General features: G+C 44.1%; 4 protein-coding genes across 5 annotated transcripts; 1 reads left to right on the forward strand and 3 right to left on the reverse strand.

Annotated features, from left to right (window-relative positions):
- Nucleotides 1–3223: 3223 nt before the first annotated feature.
- LOC118419607 (ribonucleoside-diphosphate reductase small chain-like) lies at nt 3224–4425 on the reverse strand. The gene has a single exon (XM_035826070.1). It carries the CDS (start codon nt 4358–4360, stop codon nt 3326–3328), a length of 1035 nt encoding a protein of 344 aa, XP_035681963.1. The 5' UTR covers nt 4361–4425; the 3' UTR covers nt 3224–3325.
- An 811-nt stretch (nt 4426–5236) lies between these two features.
- Nucleotides 5237–21604, forward strand: LOC118419606 (NXPE family member 3-like). 2 transcript variants are annotated; one of them, XM_035826068.1, is made up of 6 exons: nt 5237–5465; nt 15983–16115; nt 16550–16617; nt 17134–17756; nt 18152–18216; nt 19845–21604. In XM_035826068.1, exons 3-6 carry the CDS (start codon nt 16564–16566, stop codon nt 20621–20623), a joined length of 1521 nt encoding a protein of 506 aa, XP_035681961.1. In that variant the 5' UTR covers nt 5237–5465; nt 15983–16115; nt 16550–16563; the 3' UTR covers nt 20624–21604. The 2 variants fall into 2 exon arrangements, with proteins under 2 accessions (XP_035681961.1, XP_035681962.1); XM_035826069.1 differs by lacking the exon at nt 5237–5465 and having other exon boundaries at nt 16034–16115; nt 17134–17312.
- On the reverse strand, nt 7355–9474 carry LOC118420138 (uncharacterized protein F54H12.2-like). The gene has a single exon (XM_035826845.1). The coding sequence runs from the start codon at nt 9472–9474 to the stop codon at nt 8137–8139; it is 1338 nt and encodes a 445-aa protein (XP_035682738.1). The 3' UTR covers nt 7355–8136.
- On the reverse strand, nt 10794–11954 carry LOC118420139. The gene has a single exon (XM_035826846.1). The coding sequence runs from the start codon at nt 11952–11954 to the stop codon at nt 10794–10796; it is 1161 nt and encodes a 386-aa protein (XP_035682739.1).
- Nucleotides 21605–22960: the final 1356 nt, after the last annotated feature.

Here is a 22960-nt window from a genome sequence, read left to right on the forward strand (position 1 = left end):
GGATAGAGTTATCAATGGATGTATCAAACCCGTCTACTAATATCATTCTGAAACTGCATTTTGTGATTAATATCAATAAACTTCTAAAATGTCAAGTAAACCCATTTGGGGGGGGGGGGCAAGATCAGTAGCCGGGGAGGGCGAGATCACGGGGGAGGGGGGGGAGGGTGCGAGATCGCTGTGACACCGGTTCATTCATGTACCATCTGTAACGCAACTCGACACTTTTGCGTGGCGCAATCGGCAGCGCGTTGGGCTCAGGCCCAAAAGGTCCCGATTTCGGAACCTGTCGTGTTACCGATCTTGTGCCCTTGGGTAAGGCACTTTACACGACTTTCCTCACTTTACTCAATTGAAAATGAGTATCATTCACCCGGAGATCCTAATCAAAACCAATTTGAAACCAAATTGTGCGCTGTCTGTGGCTCTAACGGCTAGCCTGCTTCTGTAGCAATTCTTTTCTCGTTTCTAGTAGCACAATACCCCTGTCACATTATCCACGATCTTCGGGCGTATTGATGAAAAATCGGCCATATTTAAGATCGACAAAGGTATATTTTCACATAAAGACCGTCCCTGCCACATATAAGCCATACTTTGTACCTTGTACAATTGTTGTGCAATAAATTTATTATTATAAGTGAAGCTCAGGCGATTGCTGCAGAATCGTCGTCTGATCGATTTTCTCCAAATTTTATAGGGGTATAACATACCTACCTACCTACTTAGTCCTTTGAATTCCAGGTTGTTGGAGGGATCCGGACTTTTTAAAGGTTCGAGCAGGCGAAACTTCTAAAAAGTTGAATACTGAAAATAGTACTATCTGTTGCAAAACAGGCGTAACACGCATGTGCCATGGCCCGATTCTCACATTTGCATGGACATTAGGCCATCTTGCGGACTACATCTGTCTTACAAAGGGTAGTACGTAGAAGAGTAGCCTCCCATGAATATTTATAGCAGATGAGCGCTGTGTTTATAATATTTCAACCATTGATACCACACATCACTAATCGGAAGTAGCAATGAGTTTTAGGTAAGTGAATTTCGACATTGGCAAATTTCTATGGAAACTATGGGATTCTCACGGCCCTTCTATGATGTTTGGTCCGCCGTGAGAATCGGTCCGCCCTCACAGTCTTCCATATGAGTGATCTAGGAGACGATATTGACTTTTATTAACTCGGGCATGTCTACCTGAGTCTCGACATTGCAATGCAAGTACTTTCAGAAGTGGTCACCCTCACAGTCTTACATTTCAGTGATCTATGTAAAGACCTCGTTTTATTATTTTATATTTGTAAGCTATATGCAATCTCATTTTTATGCAGACAGTTGGATTCCGTGATCATCGCTAATGGTGAAGAGTTAGATGCACCTTGTGCACATTGTACGTATACGTATGGGCCTTCGTAGTTTTTAGGCCATGTCCACTTTTTGCGTCGCCACTCCAAATATGGTACCCGGACCGATTCTCACGACCGGACCTATCTTCATAATAATATGATAATGAACTGTATTGCATGACATTTGTACTTGGTACAATGTATATCAATGATTATTGCACAAAGTAAAAAATGGGTCTATACAATAATGTTCATAGAACACCTGTACTGGCGGTGCGTGCTCATGAATATTAATTAGATTCTTGACAACCTTACGTTATGCAGTACAATACGCATACATCACTCTATCAACTTGAAATTGATTTGTTTTCCGCCCAAGTCCATGAGACCTACGGAATCAGTAAGGAGTGTTAGGTAAGTGAATATCGACATTCTTAAGTTTCTATGGACTCTAGTAGATCAGGAAATATTCAGGTGTGTCTGACAGTCTTGGAACGTTCAAATTTGAAGTAATCTTGGACAGGTTTCTCTTATGTTATAATAACTACGTTGTGGTAGATTGGCATATGTTATACGCAGCTCAATATGTGGCGCTCTGGTTGAATAAAATACGGTGTTTTCGTGAAATGGCTGCTTCTTATCGAACATAAGATATGTGTTCACACAAAAACTGTCAAAGCACTTAAAAGCACCCAAGATTAGATAAAGAAAACAGAGGTTCTTGTCGCGTATTTTTATATTTTAGCGAAGGTGTAAAACCTTGACAATGTTTTTGTCTTACCACTTCGGCTCTTCAATTTCGTGTCCCAAATGTGGTGCTCTGATTGCTTAAGTACGTTAACAAAATGTACTGATTATTAAACAGAAGGTAATTGTGCACTAAAAATCACGATGAAATACCATTGGAAAATTGACGAAAATGGAGATTCTAGGAGTGATATTTTTGACACTATGTTATTGTCATACTACCGTAGCCTTCATAATATCCGTGCACTAAAAAAAAAACATGTAGCTTTCAGTTAAATCAAAATACGTTTGTTTTCTTCCATGGCTTTTGGTTATTGAGGTAACAAATTTTGTAGACACAAAACCACCAAAAAGCAACAAAAAGCACTGATAGGAAAATGTCGAAAAACTGTCGCCATATATGGAGTATGTTGCGAACACCAAGTGGGGAGGGGGGATATCGTTGACGTTGGGCAACAGACCCGTTGCCCAAGACAACGTCACGTGCAGTTAGTTGATTCAGTATCGAAACCTTGATGTGTATGTTTGTGTTGATACCCTTCATTCATTCATTCATTCATTCATTTGTCATCCTCTTGAGAGGTGATGCAAACGAAGTTGGCCTTCCAGAATTGCCTGTCCTTCATCGCCGTAAGAAGACCTTTCCCCTCCAGACCTGTTTCTTCCTCAATGAGCTTCTTGAGAGTTGAGCTTGGACGACCGACTCTTCTCTTAGTGTCGGGGGACCACAACAATAATCTACCAGCTGGTTCGTTGGCTCGTGCCACTTGACCCGCAAGGCACAGCCGTCGCTGTTTCACTTTTGTAGAGACTTTTGGTAGTGGTCCGTACAATTGTTTGTTTGTAGTAAGTAGTAGTATAGTAGCGACACGCTGACTATCATTATTCAGGTGGAGCAAGGTGGAGCAGGTCAGAGGTCAGATATGATGTATTCAGGCGCAGGTCAGAGGTCAAATATGATGTATTCAGGCGCAGGTCAGAGGTCAGATATGATGTATTCAGGCGCAGGTCAGAGATCACATATAATTTATTCAGGCGGCGCAGGTCAGGGGTCAGATATCATATATTCAGGCGGAGCAAGGTAACTATGACAACCCCACCCCACCCCAAATGAACCTCCCCCTCCCCAATTGTGAAAGACATGCCCTTATTTGGCCTGGTTCTAAGTCTCTATCGCATAAAATAAAGATGACAATGACCGTTTGATTTTTCTATTCTTTTATTCTCTACTTTCAAAAGTCAGCATCCAGCGTGAACTTTTGCTGTTCAGAGGAGGACATCACGCCCATCTTCTGGTACTCCCCCACCCTCTTCTCAAAGAAGTTGGTCTTTCCCTCCAGAGAAATGTTCTCCATGAAGTCAAAGGGGTTCTCGCTGTTGTAAAGCTTACTGCACATGAGTTCCCCCAGCAGTCTATCTGCGACAAACTCGATGTACTGTTTCATCAGGTCTTGATTCATCCCAATCAGCTTCACGGGAAGAGCTTCCGTCAGGAACTCTTGCTCAATCTTAACAGCATCGTCGATAATCTGGTAAATGCGCTCCTCACTGGGCTTATTGATCAGATAGCTGACCATAAGACAGGCAAAGTCGGTGTGCAGACCCTCGTCTCTACTGATCAGCTCATTAGAGAAAGTTAGCCCCGGCATGAGCCCTCTTTTCCTCAACCAGAAAATTGCTGCGAAGGCCCCGGAGAAAAATATCCCTTCCACAGCGGCAAACGCAACCACACGATCCCCAAAAGTGCTTTTCTCGTCTCCACTCCATCTAAGGGCCCAGTCAGCCTTCTTCTTTACACAAGGTATGGTCTCAATGGCACTGAACAGATGCTCTCTCTCATGCGGATCCTTCACGTAGGTGTCGATTAAGAGACTGTACATTTCAGAATGAATGTTCTCAATGGCAATCTGGAAGCCATAGAAGCACCTTACCTCAGTCACCTGCACCTCTTTGGTGAATCTCTCTACCAGATTTTCATTCACGATACCGTCACTAGCTGCAAAAAACGCCAGGACGTGTTTGATGAAGTATTTTTCGTTGTCATTCAGACTCTCCCAATGCTCCAAGTCCTTAGAGAGATCTACTTCCTCCGTTGTCCAGAATGATGCTACGGCCTTCTTGTACATGCGCCAGATGTCGCGGTACTGGACGGGAAAAATGACGAAGCGTCTGGGGTTTTCACGCAGTAGGGGCTCACACTGCATCTCTCGGTCTACAGAGACCTTCAGTACGGACTGCTTAGGCTTCGGTGACTGCGCTGGAAGCATCTTGCGGCGGACCTGTTAGCAAAAAAAGGAAGACCTTTTATCTGGTCTGTCACCATGTATTTGCATATTTACATTTGCTTCAGACGAGTCGGTGCTCTGATTGGTCCAGATATACAGAGTTTAGGGGGATTCGTAATTTCTTAGCTCAAGTCGGGGTGAAACAAAGGTCAGCCTGGAGGGGTCGCATAATCCGGGCGGCTTCATCGTTATATGTCACATACTAATGAACCTATTTGAACGTATAGGTAAGTATCACGTGTGAACATATGCCATGCACATACATGCATTGAATCATTGCTTTGGAGTCGCTATACGTCTTGCCCCGGAGTAGCTCCGGAGTCAGGTATTGCGATAGGTATGGTGTTGTTCTGAATTATCCTTTTGTCGGTAGCGTTATGATTATCCTTTTTATCCGCATCCCTTTTAGTTCATATCCCTGCGGTATCATCGAGTGCATATTTCCACCGACCGTTGGTTGCTTCTCACGCCATAAACAATGCCTAGTTTACGTCTTTTGTTTCAATTCGGGAACCGTCTTTGATCGTGGTCTGGTCTTAAGTGTGGTCGCGGCGTTTATCCTTCTGAGGACGGCACTGATTGATGACTTAAGGTCTTTCCCACCAACTCTGTTATGATATCACCATGGTTACACGTACACATCCCTATGGGGGTACCAACTCATCAGTTGTTGAAAGGGCCGAACAGATCTATTCCCACGCCGAAAACAATGCCCTGATAATTGTGCCTTCTTTCCCACCAACTCTGTTATGATATCACCATGGTTACACGTACACATCCCTACGGGGGTACCAACTCATCAGTTGCTGAAAGGGCCGACAATGAATATAAAATCTGTTCCCACGCCGAAAACAATACCCTCATAATTGTGCCTTTTGTCTTCGTGCTTCGTCCCAGACGCCGTGCATATTTTCCGGGATGTGGGGGAAACCCCTGACACCACCTATTGTTCTAGATCTCTATAAAACTCTAAGAGCCAGGGCGAAATTTAGTTGACCATCGGCGTGGGAACTGCGAGGACGTCTCGGCTCTACTGATATCTCTCTTCTGCGCCGGCCACCTCCGCAAGCTGGACAGCCATCGCCCGGTAAGTCTGTCATCATGTTTTCTTTTAAGTCTTTCCTCTTGCAACCATAGACCGAAAGAGGCTAACAGTCTTTAGGCCGATACATGCTTTGAGGGTTGTGTTGGTGTTTGTATATTGACCAAAGAACTCGATTAGGTGGACGCAACTTTGTTGGACGTATAGACTAGTATTGGAAAACGGCTTTTCTGTCCGTTGTTTTAACATGTCGCTTTAGTTTGGGGCACTGTCTCAAGAGAGAAGGGCCCGGGGTTGTGAAGTTTTGTCCCTCTAACCAGAATTTATTGTTTGACCAAAGCAAGGAATGAAGAATCGCTCAAACAGGCAAAAGTTGTTTGCAACCCGGGTAAAACTAGAATATATGTTACTGTATTTTCTCTGCATCAAAACGTGTTTTGAAAAAAAAAAAAACTGTTGCAAAGGTTGTACCAGGTCATTTTTGTTTAGCTTTCGTGTGGAGTATCGTGTTATGTTTGACACTAGGGGATTCGTGTGAGAACGTTACGAAAACTCTTGCTGTTGTTGTTGTGTCATGTTTGTAGTAAATTTCTTTTTGTAAAAAAAATACGCCCTAGATTATGTGATACGCTATATGTTATGTCGAATGCTACCTATGTCATTACCAACTTTGAAACGTAACAGTACGTGTGTCACAGATTTTTTACGGAATGTTTTCTCCGCTACCAAAACAAGTATTACCCACCGACAACAACGATTGTTCGTTTACAAAAGAGCACAGAAGCCATTTCTTTGTTTGTCATGGAATACTGATGAGTGTGCGTCGCTCTAACAAAAGCACTGGAGTATATTACAAATTCAGTGTTTTAAACAAAGCTTTGTATGTTCTTTCAGAACCCAGCAATGATCAACACTACCGTCAAATAGCCATGGCGTTTACTTGTGAAACGTGCGGAAAAGTCTTTACCCAAAAACGCAATCTCACTCGGCACCAAAAAGAGTAGTATATAGTCAACACGCTGACTATCATTATTCAGGCGCAAGCAGGCGCAGGTCAAAGGTCATCGCCTGCCTAGTGGAGCAGGTCAAAGGTCAGATATTATTTAGTCAGGGCGGGTCAGAGGTCAGAAGTCACATATTATGTATTCAGGCGCAGGTCAGAGGTCAGATATAATGTATTCAGGTCGAGCAGGTCAGGGGTCAGATATTTTATATTCATGCAACTATGACAACCGCCACGCCCTCTCTCCCTCTCGAATCGTGAAAGACATGCCCTTATTTGGCCTGGTTAAGTCTACTGAGATCAGTCTTTCATGGATGCGCTGAAAGCACAAACAACAGACCTCTTTCGCCAGTTACTATATCACAAAGCCCCAGGCTTGTTTCCCCAACACCGACGACGCCCCAATTCGGTGGAGTACGTAAAAGTAGTACAATGGGTGGATGCGATCTCGGCGGAAGAGGAATATCAAAAGATTATTGACAATTTCATGGACAACGTGCCCAACGCGAGAGATGGGCTGAAAACGGTGCTCCAAAAAGTACTGCAAGAGGAACGATTAAACTGGGGTCGACTCGTTATCGCAATGTCTTTCGCCGTGGACGTGTTTGTTAACTTGCCCGAACGGTATGAAGGAAGTACCGACGCCAGCTCCACCGAGTTAGCAACGTTGATTTGCGACTATGCGGGAAACTGGTTGTTACACCAACGTGGATGGGACGGATGGCTTGACCGTCGCCGGCACGACAAGTATCCATCGTTTGTACAGTGTCTCTGTTGGCTTCTCACTGCTCACGTTTGCATCATCGTGACGTAGATTTTGCACTGAACACGCCCGAACATGTAGCATGTTAAAACACGCCCACGCACGGTACGCTGGTTGGCCAACTCTCGGTGCAAGGTTGATTTACATAAATGCATGAGTGGATGAGCTGCACGCTAATTGGTTGGGGCAGGGCAAGAGGTCCTCATAAAGGCAGACCCGCCGCGATCTAGCGCACCTACGGATCTCCGCCGCCTCGCTGACGACCAAGAACCCGACGAGCCATGGACGACTCAGTGATTTATCCGAAAGATCTCCAATATTGGAGGACACTACCCGCGTACGCCGGGCTCTCCAAACCTCCACAGGCGGACGCAGCGACGCAGACGATTAACCATGCATACGTTAATCGTTAAACGCTCGATCAAAGTCTTCTAGGGTTCTCGCTATCTGTCGCATGACGAGCTCAAGGTCGACCACGGGAGCGTCTATATCAAAATGCCGCTCTATAAACTCTGCTACGGATACATCGTTCAGTTCTAAGTCACTGCTAAACATATCTATTATGCTAGTCATCGGAATATTTCTGCATCTGTGCAAGAGGTAGAACAGGCAGTGCTGCCCACAAGTGGTAGACAGTCTAGCTTGTATCTGGCGCTTGTTACGAATCCACGGAAGGCGCGTATTTCGCCGCAATAATCTTAGTATAGGGCGGGGATACAGACTAGGGGCACGGCCATAAGAATCAAAGAATTCGCCCCGTCCTTCCCCGTCGAAATATATAGCCAGCCAATGTTGCCCGGGCTTATTGCTTGGGTCAGTATTAACGACGTAAGCGCTTGGGTAGACCGGTACACGCCTCGGAAGCCGATCTGAAGCAAAGACTCCGCGGAGGTGAGGTGCCGTGTTCTTGTCGCTCCGTAAGACGGCGTACATCTGTCTCGTGTCCATCTCTAGTTGCTGTAGTCAAAGCTGATGTTTCTCTGCCTGTCAATCTCCAGGAGATTGTCGAACTCAGCGAGGACCACCGCCACCACCGTTTGATCTAAAGCCTGTGCAAAATGAGGCTCCAGGCGAAGGTTTCCCTGTCTGATTATGTTAAAATGGTCCCCACCGAGGCCGCAGAGGTCAGGACTTAGATCGTAACACCACACCGTGAAGCCCTTGTCGTAGTCGCTTCTCGCGATCAGGTTCCCGCTGTCTTGTCCTTGCTTGCCTGTCGTTCCAAACAAGTTCATGTAGGATCTGACGAACTGTCCCTCGGCAAAGTTGGGTGTCAGCGCTTTGTGAGGCACCTCCTGCCCATTGACGCAGAGACTGATGTAGTTCAAGTTAAAGTGTTGAAAGTTAAAGGGGTTGGTACCGAACGACCCCTGAAATGCTGCGTTGTCCACCAGAGCGATCGCCACGCGTTTGGGGACCTGTCCCAGGAACAGATTGTCGCTCGACACTGAATGGTTACCACGCGGAATTGTAAAAGGTTTTAACTGAACTCTCTTAAGGGCACACTTGGCCGTCTGCTTGTTGAGTTGACTTTCGATGGACAGCTGATAGGTGGGTAACAGGTTGACTTTTCTCATAAAGACGGCGGCCTCCGTGATGACAATTTTGAACTGATCCCCAGGCGACATGAGACAGAATTGATGTTTCGATCGGTGCAGCTTGATTTTAACGTCGACTTTGCTGAGCAAAAAGCGATCTTGATGAAACAGATCGACGTGTAGGGGTCCTATGAGGTCCACTTCGCGACTGTTGCGGGTCATGTTGGCATGCTTCACCAATCCCTCGTTTGCCACTGCGCCCTGATCTGTTGGGTAGGGGTCGACCAAGTGAAGTCGTCCCGGCGTGTCTTGATAGAAAAGTTCGGATGTCAGCTGCGATTGCTTTGCTTCAGACCCAAAGTTTAGCAGCGTCTCCAGGTAAGCACGATATGGATAGCAATTAGTGGAATCCGTTATGTCCTTGCCAGCGACCGTAACCGTGACTTGCGAGAAGAGCGATTGAAGAAACAGGTTTACCGGGCCTACCTTGGCGTTGTCCGGCAGGTCGTTACCGTTAGGAAGAACGATCTTGGCTTTCACGTACAATTTCGTCTGGGAAAGGTCCGTAAACTCTTCCCCCGCTCCAGGAATGTCAAATTCTATCGGGGAAGACTCGGCGAGACGTCGACTGGCCACCGGATGATACTCTACCCATCTACCGTCCGTTATGGTCGTCTGAGTTGGCGGTACCTCAAACAGATCCAATTCTGATTTGGTGCAGGAACACGACAGGGGATGAATGTGGGCCATATCGTTTAGATCGTGACTAGCTGAAGATATCGGGAGAGGTACGTCCGCGCTGTGCACCGACTCTCTTGCGACTGACTGCACGCGGTCTCGTTCCACGTTTTAATGGCTTCTTTCCTCTGCCCGCCCCTCGTCCTTTGATTTGCCCCACCGGTGCAGGCGGTGCACGCACCCTGGCTCTTTTCTGCCCAGACATCAGACGTTGTCCAAACTCGCCGGCTCTACGTTTGGCAGCGCGTTTGACCCCTTGACCATTTAAGACATCATGAGCTAAATCCATACCGCTCCTTAGAGCCTGTCTTCCCACATTTTGGGCCCCTCGTTTCAGTAGGGGTACGGCGGATCTGAGCAAACCGCGAAAAATCCCTCCCAACCCGTAACCACGCTGCATAGACCGTCCGTAATACACCGGCAACTGTCCTCCTCGCTGTCCGGTCATATCTAGGAAAAGTAGGAAGACCGCCTCTGTCTGAAGTGAAGTGTTACGATCACTTGCCCTTGCACAAATGGCACGGGTTCGCCGAGGTCGTTCCTTATATCGATTTCAATCGTCTCGAATCGTTTCCTGGCCAGGGGAATGTAGTGAGGCGTGAGGATAGGGTGATCGACGATGTCCCCGTCTTGTCCCTCGATTTTGACGATTCTCAGCAGAGGAACCTTCTGTCCACCCACCGGACGATGCTGCATGACATCCCCGTACACGTACAGGGAGTGAAAACCCAGGTTGGGGTCGGCTGGCCGTGGTGCCTGTACCCAACTACCGTATATGGCGCCTTTTACTCCCCATCCCAGTTTTTCGGCCAATGGCCCCGTCAAATAAGTCTTCATTGTCGTCGAATTTTGCGCCATGGGAGGCAGGACCATGGTCACTCTTTTCGTGATGCTGTCATAAGCAAACATGTCGTGTTGCTTGAAGAGGCTAGGGTAACGTATGGAAGCGGCTTCGTTCAGACTTTTCAAGAGTTGCAAAACGTCCTTGTAGTGCCCCGCGGAGATTTTGACGATCTCGTATTCCCGACCACTCCCTTCATCTTTTTCGTCCACCATGTAATACACCAAGGTGTTTTCGCCTTCCCGAACGTTCAGCCAGCTGTGAGGATATTGTATCTCGACGAGACCCACCTCCCACTCTCCCGACAGTTCTACGGGCTGAGCCAGTTTGGTCCGATAATTCGTGACCGTGTTTTCTTGAAAGACGTCCATACTTCCGTCGCTGGGGAGAGTGACGTAAAACGAATTGGCCATGGCGAGGTACGTCTGAGCAATGCCCTTTGTGCGGGCGTGCGTCGGTATTTATCATATGGGAACCATGTCCTCTTCTCTCACCCAGCTATTAAACTTGGCCGCGCCGGATATCCTTTCCATTTCACAAAAAACTCCTTCTTTTTGCCTCGCCTTCTCGTGTCCAGGATGTCCTCTACTTGATAGACGTCGTCGTCTTTTTTCATCACTTTCTGCAACTCCTTCTCGTAAAACGTCCCTCTCAAAACTTCCCCGTCGTAATCTTTCACGCGATAAACGGGAGGACGGCGGGCAATTTGTTCAGAGACGACGAAGATCTCTGTGGTCCAATTGGGCGTATAGCCCTTTTCCAGGCGCAGTTTAGATTTGCTGATTCGAACCGAATCTCCGACTCGAAATTTAAACGACGGCGGTTGTTTTCTCCCTTTCCGGGGTTTCGAGATGTCATCATCTCCGTACAGGGTATGCCACACGAGCCCCTCGTTCTTCTCGTTCACTTCGATGGGAGCCATTTTGATGCTGCGGTGGTAGGAGCGGTTGTAGGACCACACCAGATCGCTCAGGACGTCGATGTATCGGTGCGTGTTCTTTGCGGTGAAATATTTCCACATTCTCGTCTTCAGCGTACGATTGAACCTTTCCACCACACTGGCTTTGGTTTCCACACTAAACGTCGTAAAGAATTTGATCCCCTCCTTCTTCAATAGAGACTGGACGTGTCGATTGAGAAACTCTGTACCTTGATCCGTTTGCAGGCACCTGGGCTTTTGGTCGTCTTCGGCTAGGATGGTTTGAAAGGCTTTCGCCAAGGTGGGGCCCGTCTTGTCTTTGATGGGAACGACCCACGCGTATTTAGAAAATACGTCTATGCAGGTCAGGAGATAGCGATACCCGTCATTATGCCGAGAGAGGGATGACATATCGGCGAGATCAGCCTGCCACTGGTCGTGTATTCCTCCGGTTATCACTCGATTCCTTTGAAAACGTCGTCTGATGGGCTTGTGTAAAGTGTGTGTGTCTTGAGAACGCAACCACGCTTCTACTTGTTTTCGGGTGACTCCGTACTTGTCTCGCACGGCTCGATGGAGCCGTCCCACTCCACCGTACCCTGCAGGATGTCTAGGGTCGTAGTAAACCCTGTGGAGGACGTCGTGCCATTCCTCGGCAGTATTGGTGGGGTAGGGCTTGCTTCCCCCTCCCGCCTTCCTTCTCCTCCTCCTTTCGGGATTCTTGGAAACCATCCCAAACCACGAAAGAACATAAATATTCGGCCTCCCATACACATGCACGCGCAATGAACGCGGTCCACTATCTCACAAAAGAGCTCGCCCAAGAACGCGATGTCGGGAAGACAACCCATGCGTGTTGTTTGTGCCTCTCCAACTCTGAGACTGACTGTTTAGTTAGAACGCTAGCCCTTTTATACAGATGCACCTCTTTTATGCACATGCGCCTCTCTCTCTCACACACACGCTTATTTAACGAACCTACTATAGCAATAAAATGACACACACAGACTTCAATGAGATCTTTGCTCATGTTTGTACCACAGGAAGTTTATTTGTATGACAAATCACTGGTTCGCGATTTTTTCAGGACTTTGCTGGTCAGCGATTTCTGCTCGAGGACGGTTTTCAGGACGGCATCGATCTTGTCTGCCTGTTCCTCCAGGGCATCCCACTGCTGCGCTGATAGGTTGAGCCCTTTCTTGCTCGGGAGGAGTTTGTCTTGATCCGCTTTCGGTCTGAAAAACTCTCGTAGACTCACGACCGCTTTCCCTCTGAACAGCTACACGACGGCATATCGTTGGTTTCCCAGGTCGAATCGGCTGGGTAGGAACGTGCTCCCGTTTCCGTTGTATAATGTGTGCTTGGCTGAAAATCCGCAAGCCAGGAGAACTGACGACACGCTGCTCATGTTGCGTTTGAGAGCGAGCCATTGCTCTGGGGCTAGAGCCAGCCCTTGTTTACCGGGCTTCCACACGTCTTTCCCGGGACAAGGTCGATAGAACATCCGCACATTCACTAGCGGCATCCCCTTGAAACAGCCGACAGTAACAAATACGTCTTCGCCAATAGAGAACCTGGTTTCAACTCCGTCGTTGATAACCTCCGACTTTCGGGGTCGTTTAACGGTCGGTGCTGGGTTGGTCGCGGGCCAAGTGTCTGGTACGTCTCCAGTTGGCGGCGTCCGGGCTCCGTCGTGACGGGGTGATGTCTTCGTCGCTGCGTCCGCCTGTGGAGGTTTAGAGAGCCCGGTGTAGGCGGGCAGTGTCCTCCAATATTGGAGATCTTGCGGATAAATCAGTGAGTCGTCCATGGCTCGTCGGGTTCTTGGTCGTCAGCGAAGCGGCAGAGATCCGTAGGTGCGCTAGATCGCGGCGGGTCTGCCTTTATGAGGACCTCTTGTCCTGCCCCAACCAATTAGCGTGCAGCTCATTATCTCATGCAATTATGTAAATCAACTTTGGCCAACCAGCGTACCGTGCGTGGGCGTGTTTTAACATGCTCGGGCATGCTCCGGCATGTTCATTGCACGATGATGCAAACGTGTGCAGTGAGAAGCCAACAGAGACACTGTACAACCGACGGGTACTTGTCGTGCCGCCGACGGTCAAACCATCCGTCCCATCCACGTTGGCGTAACAACCAGTTACCCGCATAGTCGCAAATCAACGTTGCTAACTCGGTCGAGATGGCGTCGGTACTTCCTTCATACTGTTCGTGCATACACACGTCCACGGCAAAAGCCATTGCGGTAACGAGTCGACCCCAGTTTAATCGTCTCTCTTGCAGTACTTTTTCGAGCACCGTTTTCAGCCCATCCCTCGCGTTGGGTACGTTGTCCATGAAGCTGTCGATAATCTTTCCGTATTCCTCTTCCGCCGAGATCGCATCCACCCATTGTACTACTTTTACGTACGCCACCGAACTGGGGTGTCTGTATTCAGGAAACAAGTCTGGGGCTTTGTGATATAGTAACTGACGAAAGACGTCTGTTGTTTGTGCTTTCAGCGCATCCATTAAAGACTCATCTCAGTAGACTTAACCAGGCCAAATAAGGACATGTCATTCACGATTGGGGAGGGGGAGGTTCATTTGGGGTGGGGTGGGGTTGTCATAGTTACCTTGCTCCGCCTGAATATATGATATCTGACCCCTGACCTGCTCCTGAATAAATTATATGTGATCTCTGACCTGCGCCTGAATACATCATATCTGACCTGCGCCTGAATACATCATATTTGACCTCTGACCTGCGCCTGAATACATCATATCTGACCTCTGACCTGCTCCACCTTGCTCCACCTGAATAATGATAGTCAGCGTGTCGCTACTATACTACTGTAGTATGTTTCCACCATGGACAGTTATAGACTAGACGAAGCATCCTTGTATATGTGCCATTGAGTTTTTGGGAATGTGTCTTAGACATAAGCCAAGATTCAGATCCGTACAACAGAATTGTTTCAATACATGTCTGAAAGAGTTTTGTCTTGGTTTGTTTTCTGATGGGGGATTTCCAAACTCTGTGCAATGAGTGAAGGGCACTCCATGCCAAGGCTATCCTAACATTCATATCGTGAAGACTATCGGTGAAACCACCTAAGTATTTGAAGTCGGAAACCCGCTCTATGGAGCTGCCATCAGATGTTAAAAGTAAACTAGGAGTTGTTGGATTTAAGTGCATAACCTTTGTCTTGGAAGCATTGAGGTATAACCCTATTCTTTGGCAGGCAACTTCCACCTTAGTAAGAAGATTTTGTGCGAGTTCTATCGAATCTTCCAACAAAGCAATGTCATCGGCAAAATCTAAATCAGGTAGGGTTTCGGCCGGGTGACGTCGGCTTCGTCTGCGTCGGAGTGTTAGTCCCTCCGAGTCAGATATCGAAGACCGCAATGCATAATCGAGACATATAATGAAGAGAAAGGGTGCCAATGGGTCACCATGAAGGACGCCTGTATTGATGCTGAATGCATCAGTTTCCCCCTCAGGAGTGATTACCACAGCAGTGGTGTCCTCATACATGGCACGAACAGCACTTACGACATCCGGCGGAATCCCGTAAGCTTCCAGTATTTGGAACATTTTGAAGCGATTTATGGAGTCGAATGCTTTGCGGAAGTCGATAAACACGAGCACCGCTTCTTTGTCAAAGTTTTTCAACTCCTCAACAATGCGCCTAAGTGCTAGAATGTGAGAGGTGGTTGATCTACCTTGACGGAAGCCATTTTGATTTGGACGCAACACTTGGTCTATGACAGGACGAATTCTATTAAGTAAACAGCGGTTATAAATTTTGGATGCGATTTGAGACAAAGAAATACCTCTATAGTTGTCTGGCTGTCGCAAGTCCCCTTTCTTGGGGATGGGGATGATACCAGACATACCCCATTCTTTTGGGCGATATCCATTGTATGTTGAGTTGCAGAAAAGTAAAAGGATTTTTGTCATGTTTGGTAACTTCCAAAACTCAGGTGGGAGACCATCCATGCCGGGAGCTTTCCCGTTTTTTAATTGCATGGATGCCATAACTACCTCCTCTTGAGAAAACTCGCCACTTTTAATCTCAGTGAAAACCTCGAACACTTTATGAATTGGTTCGCTGTCAGGGGAGGAATTAGTATTCACATTAAGAAGGTTTTTAAAATGATTCTCCCAGAGTTTTAGTCGATCTTCTCCTTTGATGTGCACAGCATTTCTTGATTTCTTTCCTGCTAGTGTTTTCACTAAGTCCCAGGCATTTTTTATATTACTTAGCAACGCCGGATGTTCAAAGATACGGAGAGTTTCATTAATGCGCTTGTCTTCACAACGATCAAAGGTTTTCCGCAAGTTAACCTGGGCTGTTTGCACATTTCGTGTGGAAGCCCTTACATATCAATAATATTGGGATAGATAGCCATTTTTCTTGTGCATATTATAACATTTTGTCAAACTTCCATACCTAGAGGGTCCAATCTTGAGTAAACAATGTGCCATTACCATGCGTTATTACTTATTTATAACAAAGATTATTTATTCATCCTTTTGCAGTAATGATTTATTGAAATGAAAAGGAAATTCGGCCTGCATTCAATAGAAATGGTATGGCCAAGGTCAAATTCTGGACCATGTCAGGGCTCGAAATACCATCTGCATATGCATCTTAGTTGTAGGCAAAATTGGAACTGTGTAGGTATTTCTTATATATCTAACCTGCACGTGTCCATGTTTTGTGTTTTCTAGTTCTATTACACTTTGATATTGATTTTGGCGATGCCTCCAGGGTGGAGCTTTATTTATTCTAACTTCAGGGTACGTCTAATGTGATGATGACGGCGTTAACGTGGTGGCAGGTGCTGAAACGTGTCCTGGCAGTGGCTTTTATTCTAGCGACAGTAGCATTTCTGATTATTATGGTTGGTGCATTTATACATACCTAAGCATGTAAAGTAGATATTTACAACTGAATGCTACTAGTTTTGGAGAGTAATTGATTATACTAAAGAGTGCTTGCTTTTCGTTGTTTCTAAAATATTTTTTTCAGTAACTAAGTATTCAGGAGAAAGAAAAGCTAAGCTTAACTTATTAATTGATAGACTAGATAATGATTAGCAGATTATATAATTATAAACTGTGCTAGAGGATAATAAAAACAATTTAAATCAATATTTTGCCCTGTTATTTTTTAAATAACACAAAGTTTGATAGAAATTTTGTACCAAAAGTAATAATAAGGTATGTTTAACTTCAAAGTGGTAGAATGATTATGAATAGATGTTGGCGAATGTATAAGGTTGCAAACTCTAGTTGCAAACTTGACAGATTTTTGTTGTTGCTCTTAAATTCACAGGTAGGCATCTCAAGATGGGATTTCAACTCTCGTCACTTGCATTTTCTGAACCAAAATTAAAGGCCAAGGTAAAAATAAAATTATAATACATTTTTCATTGGATGTCTTTAAAGCATTGTTACATTCATCTTGTTTTCGTTTGGTTGGTCCATTTTGTGTAGCATTCAGATTCTGATTTGTGTACACTATTAACTCAGAAAGCTACATTGAAAGGTACACTGAATACATAAAAGGAATACAAATGCAATATAATCCAAGTAGCAAGAGTTGGTACGGGAGCTAGGTTGTCTATTACATTACATAACATAACATAACATGAAGAACACTTAGTCTAAAAAAAACAGCAAAATTGAGGACAACCTACCACCGTAAGCTAGCTGGCGCCGCCATTTTGATACCATATGTTGTACCAGTTACTATTGTGTAGCACTATGGTTTGTCGAAAAGTGCTGCAGCTTTGAACGCCCTTTTTCTTAACAAAAGTGATCCTTTCTTCAAGAATTTGTAGAAGGAGGATCGCGCAAGCCACAAGGTGGCGCCGACTTTGATTTTTACTGATGAATAACTTAACGTTTCCTTGACAGGTCATCACTGTGACGTCAGGAGGAACATGGCGCTCTTCGAATAAGAGAATCAACCTAGACTGGGTCACCCACCTAAAGTACACCTCTGTCAAAATCATCAGATCAAAAGCCAAGTATCACGTGGGGGACACTCTTGTTCTTGAGGTCATAGCAAGGGACGGCAACAAACGACGAAAGATGTATGGCGGTGACTACTTTACAGCGGTTTTACGTGACAAAGTTAAAAAAGCCAGTACAACGGGTAGGGTACAGGACCACGGAAATGGTCTGTACACCGTTAGCTTTCTTCTCAGCTTCCCAGGGAAGGTGACGCTAGAAGTACAACTCGTCCACCCGAGCGAAGCGGTACAACTTCTGAGGGAACTCAGAGAGGTTCCCAACAAGAGAACTTGGTCTTGTGTGTTTAAAAGTAAGCCAGAAGACGTTAGGGCCAACTGTACTCTCCTTGCAAACCGATCTCTCGATTTGTCAAGTCAGTGCGACTTCTCAGTAAAAAACACAAGCCGGAATTGGTTTTGCGCAAAACCAAAGGGAACATCCTGTGACAGCATCACGAAGTGTACATCTCTTAAGGACACAGTGGACAAGCTATTAAATTCTGCTGAGCGTCGGCTTTTTGAACGGTATGATTTATCCGGTTAAAAAGGTTGAAAAGTCACTGATACCGAACAAGTGATTATTGTTTTGTACACAAACGAGTGATATTTAGCCGACTTCTCGGTCACAATCTATCACATTTCTCGTTTCTGGCAGGTTCACATTGCACATGCACTGAGGCATCGCTGTTGTCGTCTGAAACGCAATGCATTTACATATCCTCTTGACCTGTTATATGAATGCTTTGTTGAATGAATGCAATTTTTGCCATAAGATCTTTGCGGCATTTACATGCACCATCATATAGATTCAATATATATATATATATATATATATATATATATATATATATATATATATATATATATATTGAATTCAAGATGTTTTGTTCTAAAATTGTATAATTTATGTATCTCCTCAGGCCGTTCTTTCGGATGAATTTAACTGCTGACACGAAAGGACCAATCATCGTTTCCGACGTTAACGGTTAGTTATTCTATATATAGGTATTCTGTGTAATTGTATGCAAAAATACAACTGTAACATTAGAAAATATTAACACACTACATGCAAACAAATTTCAGGTCATTTGGTTTAATTACCAGGGCACAGGAGCAAAAATGTACATTTTTGTCTATTAAAAATGGCCATAAAATCGTAATATTAATCATGAATTATGAAAAAGCGCGAATGAATTAATGTCACCATATGTTTTAGGTAACTCCACGAAAATTGCAGGTCATTTGGATAAAAAAATCTGGGCACAGAAGCCCCAAAAATACATTTTGTCTGAAAATGCCGGAAAAGTGCCATTAAATCAATTTTGGGCAGAACTTGTGATGCCTCCATTAATTATCGTTAATTTTTTGCCTGATTTTTGAAAAAACGTTTTTCTTCTTTGTTGCTGTTTGACATGACGAAAAGTTACCAAAATTAGCAAATATGTTGTGTTGTAGTATATTTATTGCACTTGTTGGATAGATGTAAAAGTGGCACCAATATGGAAGCTATGAATGTAGTTACCAAATAGTTGTTAGTGAAACCAGTCTACCATACTATTGTCACGTTTACCACACCAGTACATCTCTTGGATACAGGAATGTTGGCTGTAATACCAGATTTTGTCATTTCAATTCTTGTTACAGCATTTATGGTGTCTATTAAAAAAATGTAGCAGTCTTGTTTTAGTACCCATCTTGTTTTTTCTCACTATTTCTGCAGTCTGAAGAGGATGACATTGTCATCCATAAAATTTACTTGCTGTGGCCTAGAGTCCATTCCAAGACACCATGAGGGTTTTTAGGTGATATTTATAATTAGTCTGAATTATTTTGAATAAAAGAATATCTGAGCCACAATAATTAAATTATTTTTAAAAAATTGACTAAGAAAATACTCATCTATTTGAATTCCTTTGAATATTTTACAAACATTTTGAAAGTAACTGTACAAAAATATCTTTATTTAGAATAATTGTGAAGCCTCAGTGTGATTATTTCACATTTACAAATATTTACAAATATTTGTAAACTTTGCCAAATGGTAAGATTAGTTTATTGCCCCCATAAAAGTAAGCCCTTTGTTGCATTTGTACATTTTTAGATTTCACTGCTGGGCATTGGTGGATCCTTTGTTGTGGGCCATTGTTGCATCGCACCCAACCATACTTTGCAAATATGTGTGAATTGCTATCTTCCCAGCCCACTGAATCATTTACAAAAAAATGGTAGAAACTGGTAAATAATGGTAGAATGCTGTTATCATTATCTAGAAACCATTAGAAGTATCCAATACCACACCATGAATGTTTCCAAAGTTTTACAGGAGCAGGGAAATATTTATGAAGTTGAAACAGTGTTAAAAATATTTCTAAAGCATCAAATGTCCCAGACATATAATTTCAAAACTTTAAAATCAATTCTAAACAATGGTAACAAACATCCGCATGGTGTCTTGGAATGGACTCTAAACACGAAATTCTGATTAATATGGGGTGATATGTTGCCTCATTTTTTCTTCTGTAGAACAGGCGAAAATCAATAAAATTAAGTTAGTGCGGCCTAAACAGAAATAGAAGGACTAACCTTACCTCTAACATTTTATTTTCCCAACAGAAAACACGACTGTAAAGCGACCACTGCCGTTTTGCCATCCTCGTTTGCAGCATTCCGAATATCAGGGTTTCTGGCTCCGTGGCACATGGCACTCGTTGTCCTGTAAAGTTCGACAATTCAGTTCGAGGGAAATCACAAAATGTTTGACTAATCGAACAGTACATTTTAGAGGTGACTCTACTTTGCGGCAATGGATTCAACGCCTTGGAGAATTAAAAATAATGCATCCAGGGCCCGGGGACCCATATTTCAGGCCCTACACTAACAACAGAAGACAAATTCAGGTCACATTCAAGTTCCACACTGTTCCTATCCAAGTATCAGCTTGGTTTAAGTTTAAAAACTTGACTGATTCTGGTGTTTCTAACGACATCATGAAGATGATCGGCGGTGAGAATGTTGTGCTTGTGCTGAGCCTGTGTTCACACTTCACAGCCGAACCTACCCACGTTTACACCTTCCGAATGTACGAACTCAGGTCCGCAATAGAACAACTTCACAAGAAATATCCTAAAACAACGGTGATCGTCAAGACGTGCAACACACGGAACCATCGTCACTACAGGGAAGTCGTTCAGATGTCTGACTGGCTGGCGGACCAATTAAACCAGGAAATGAGGAACATTCTGGGAAGTTTGAACGTCGCCATCTTGGATGTGTGGGACATGACCGTGAGCCAGTGGTATCCCTATAACATACATCCGCATGAGCACGTAGTAGACAACGAATTAAACATGCTTATGTCTTACATATGCCCTATGATGGTAAAAAATGTGTAATTTTGTATTTTGAAATATGGTATGACGACGCAATTTAAATATACCACAAGAAGATCTAGATAAAATTCTGTACGTGGATGTGCGATGATAATAGGATGTGTATTGCACGTTTGACAGAATGTTTTCTTATGCGTTTTTGAAAGAGCGCATGTTGACCACATGTGAACTAAAAAAAAACACTAGTCAACGTATCATGTATTCGACATCCTTACAGAAAGATTTGTAGAAATATCAGTTAAGAGCTGGAGAAGTGTAAGGTGTGCCTGGAGGCTTCTTATTGCTATAGATTAAGCTTTCTTAGAAATCCACAGAAACTGAAAACATCTTGTATTTTGCTGCGCAAATCCCCATGGGAAAGGAGATAAGGGAGAACAAAGGGAATATTACTAATAAAGCTCGTGACATAACTAATTTTATGTCATACCTGGGCCGAGAAAACGTTTAATACGGGTGTCCCGGACCGTGTGATAACATTCCGTATCACACGAGTTGTCCGTTGTATCACACGGGTTTCCTCGAGTAAATGGAACTATTTCGAACGGGCCGAATACTGCACGGTTGAAAATTTGAATACTGTATCCGGACGTTAGAATTACTGATGTTACAATCATTTGTTCGAGGACACAACATTTTCTCTACTTCTGGTGCATTTCGCATCGAAACATGTGTTTTCTTAGGTGGGTGTGACATAAATACAATACAATACGGTCTATTCCGCATCACCTTCCGTCCAAGGCCTCCCGCGGGTCGGATCACTTTCCAGTCTTCGGGCGATCCTTCCCGTGGTCGGGCTTGTACCTTGGGTGATGCGGAATACACCGTGTTGCATTTTATACACCTGTCAAAGACACGGTCTGATTATATCAGCACAAGCTAGGAAATAAATGGCGGGCAGATCAGAGGGTATAGCAATTCAGATCAGTTGAGTTGAGATAGAGGATGCGATAGTGTGGAATAAAGTCCGTTTCTCGACCACGGTAACCCGTGAGCGTTTGTCGTCATTTCCACCGTACCGAAGTACTACCACTTCGCTTCGTCTTTACTACACGCAGTTAAAAGGAAGGTACCTGGAACACTTAGCCATGCTGTCCATCATAGGGCGGTCACCGTCCATGTAGCTAGATAAAGGTCTAGTGGTCTCGAACCAAATGCTCTGCTCTCCATTCTGTGTATGTTTGTCATTCACAATATCTCTATAGAGCCCCACCAACAATCTGTTGAAGGTGCTAGTTCAGCCCGTCCCCGTTTGTTTGTCCTCTACTAGAGAAGCTCCTCCATGTGATTCTAAAAAATTCATTAAGGGGGACGAGAACCAAGTGTTTGCATTCATGAGTGCGCCCGGATGATGATGATGTGCTTAGAGCTCGCTCCGTGTAGCTGGAGGGCTGCACGAGCAGCCTCCATGGAGGAGCTCTGTGGAGCTCCTCCATGGAGGTTGCTCCTGGAGCCCCTATTGATTTTTTAATGGCGTCTGAAGCGTAATTGTCAGTATTGTAAGTAGTTTAGTACACCAAAATATTTCATGACGTTGCTTTGCTGGGAATGACAATACTTTCTGACATGCTTTAAATTTATAAAACATTTTTAGTCCCAAACATTACTATGTTAACTGTGAGGACACTTAAAGCATTTAGTAGAATTTATAGTGCTTTGGGCACCAAAATCAAATCATTTATTTAACAATAACAGCATTATGCAATAAACTAATGCGTTTTTTTTACAAAATGAACACCCTTCTGGTGTTATTAAACATCAAATGCTTTAAATTATATTTCTAGTTTCTCTGTTACCGCCGGCAATTTTTTTTTAAACATGAATAAATTTCTGCCCTTGGCGCCATAGTTAGCGTTAGCCGATTCGGAACTTGGTACCGCGACATCTTTTTAAGAAGCAGAATGGTAAACATTGAAAATCTACAATAGTATATACTTGTTTTCTTATTGAATAAAGAAATTTTATTCTTGTGACGTAAGTGTGATGTTAGTTGAACTGTGTATACATCCAAGCATACATTATGAACTTTTAGAGGCTCCTTGCATTATTTAACTATTTTAAGAGGTTATGAACAATCAAGACTTTTGTATTCACATGCATTATTAGACGAACACTCGAGCACTGGACAAAACGCACATTGTGTATGTAAATCCTTTGCTCATAGAAACAAAATAGAACAAAAATAATTTTAAATAGAGCTCAGTGACAACATACCTCAATGAAATATTTAGAAAATTTTACGCAAATGACGTTATTTGTGCATGGTGATGTTCAACATTGACTATTGAACGTACAATGTCACAAGTTTAAAATTTTCTATTATTAATCACTAAGCGGTTTTAG

This window comes from Branchiostoma floridae, chromosome 7 (assembly GCF_000003815.2).
Source record: "Branchiostoma floridae strain S238N-H82 chromosome 7, Bfl_VNyyK, whole genome shotgun sequence".
Taxonomy (NCBI): Eukaryota; Metazoa; Chordata; class Leptocardii; order Amphioxiformes; family Branchiostomatidae; genus Branchiostoma; species Branchiostoma floridae.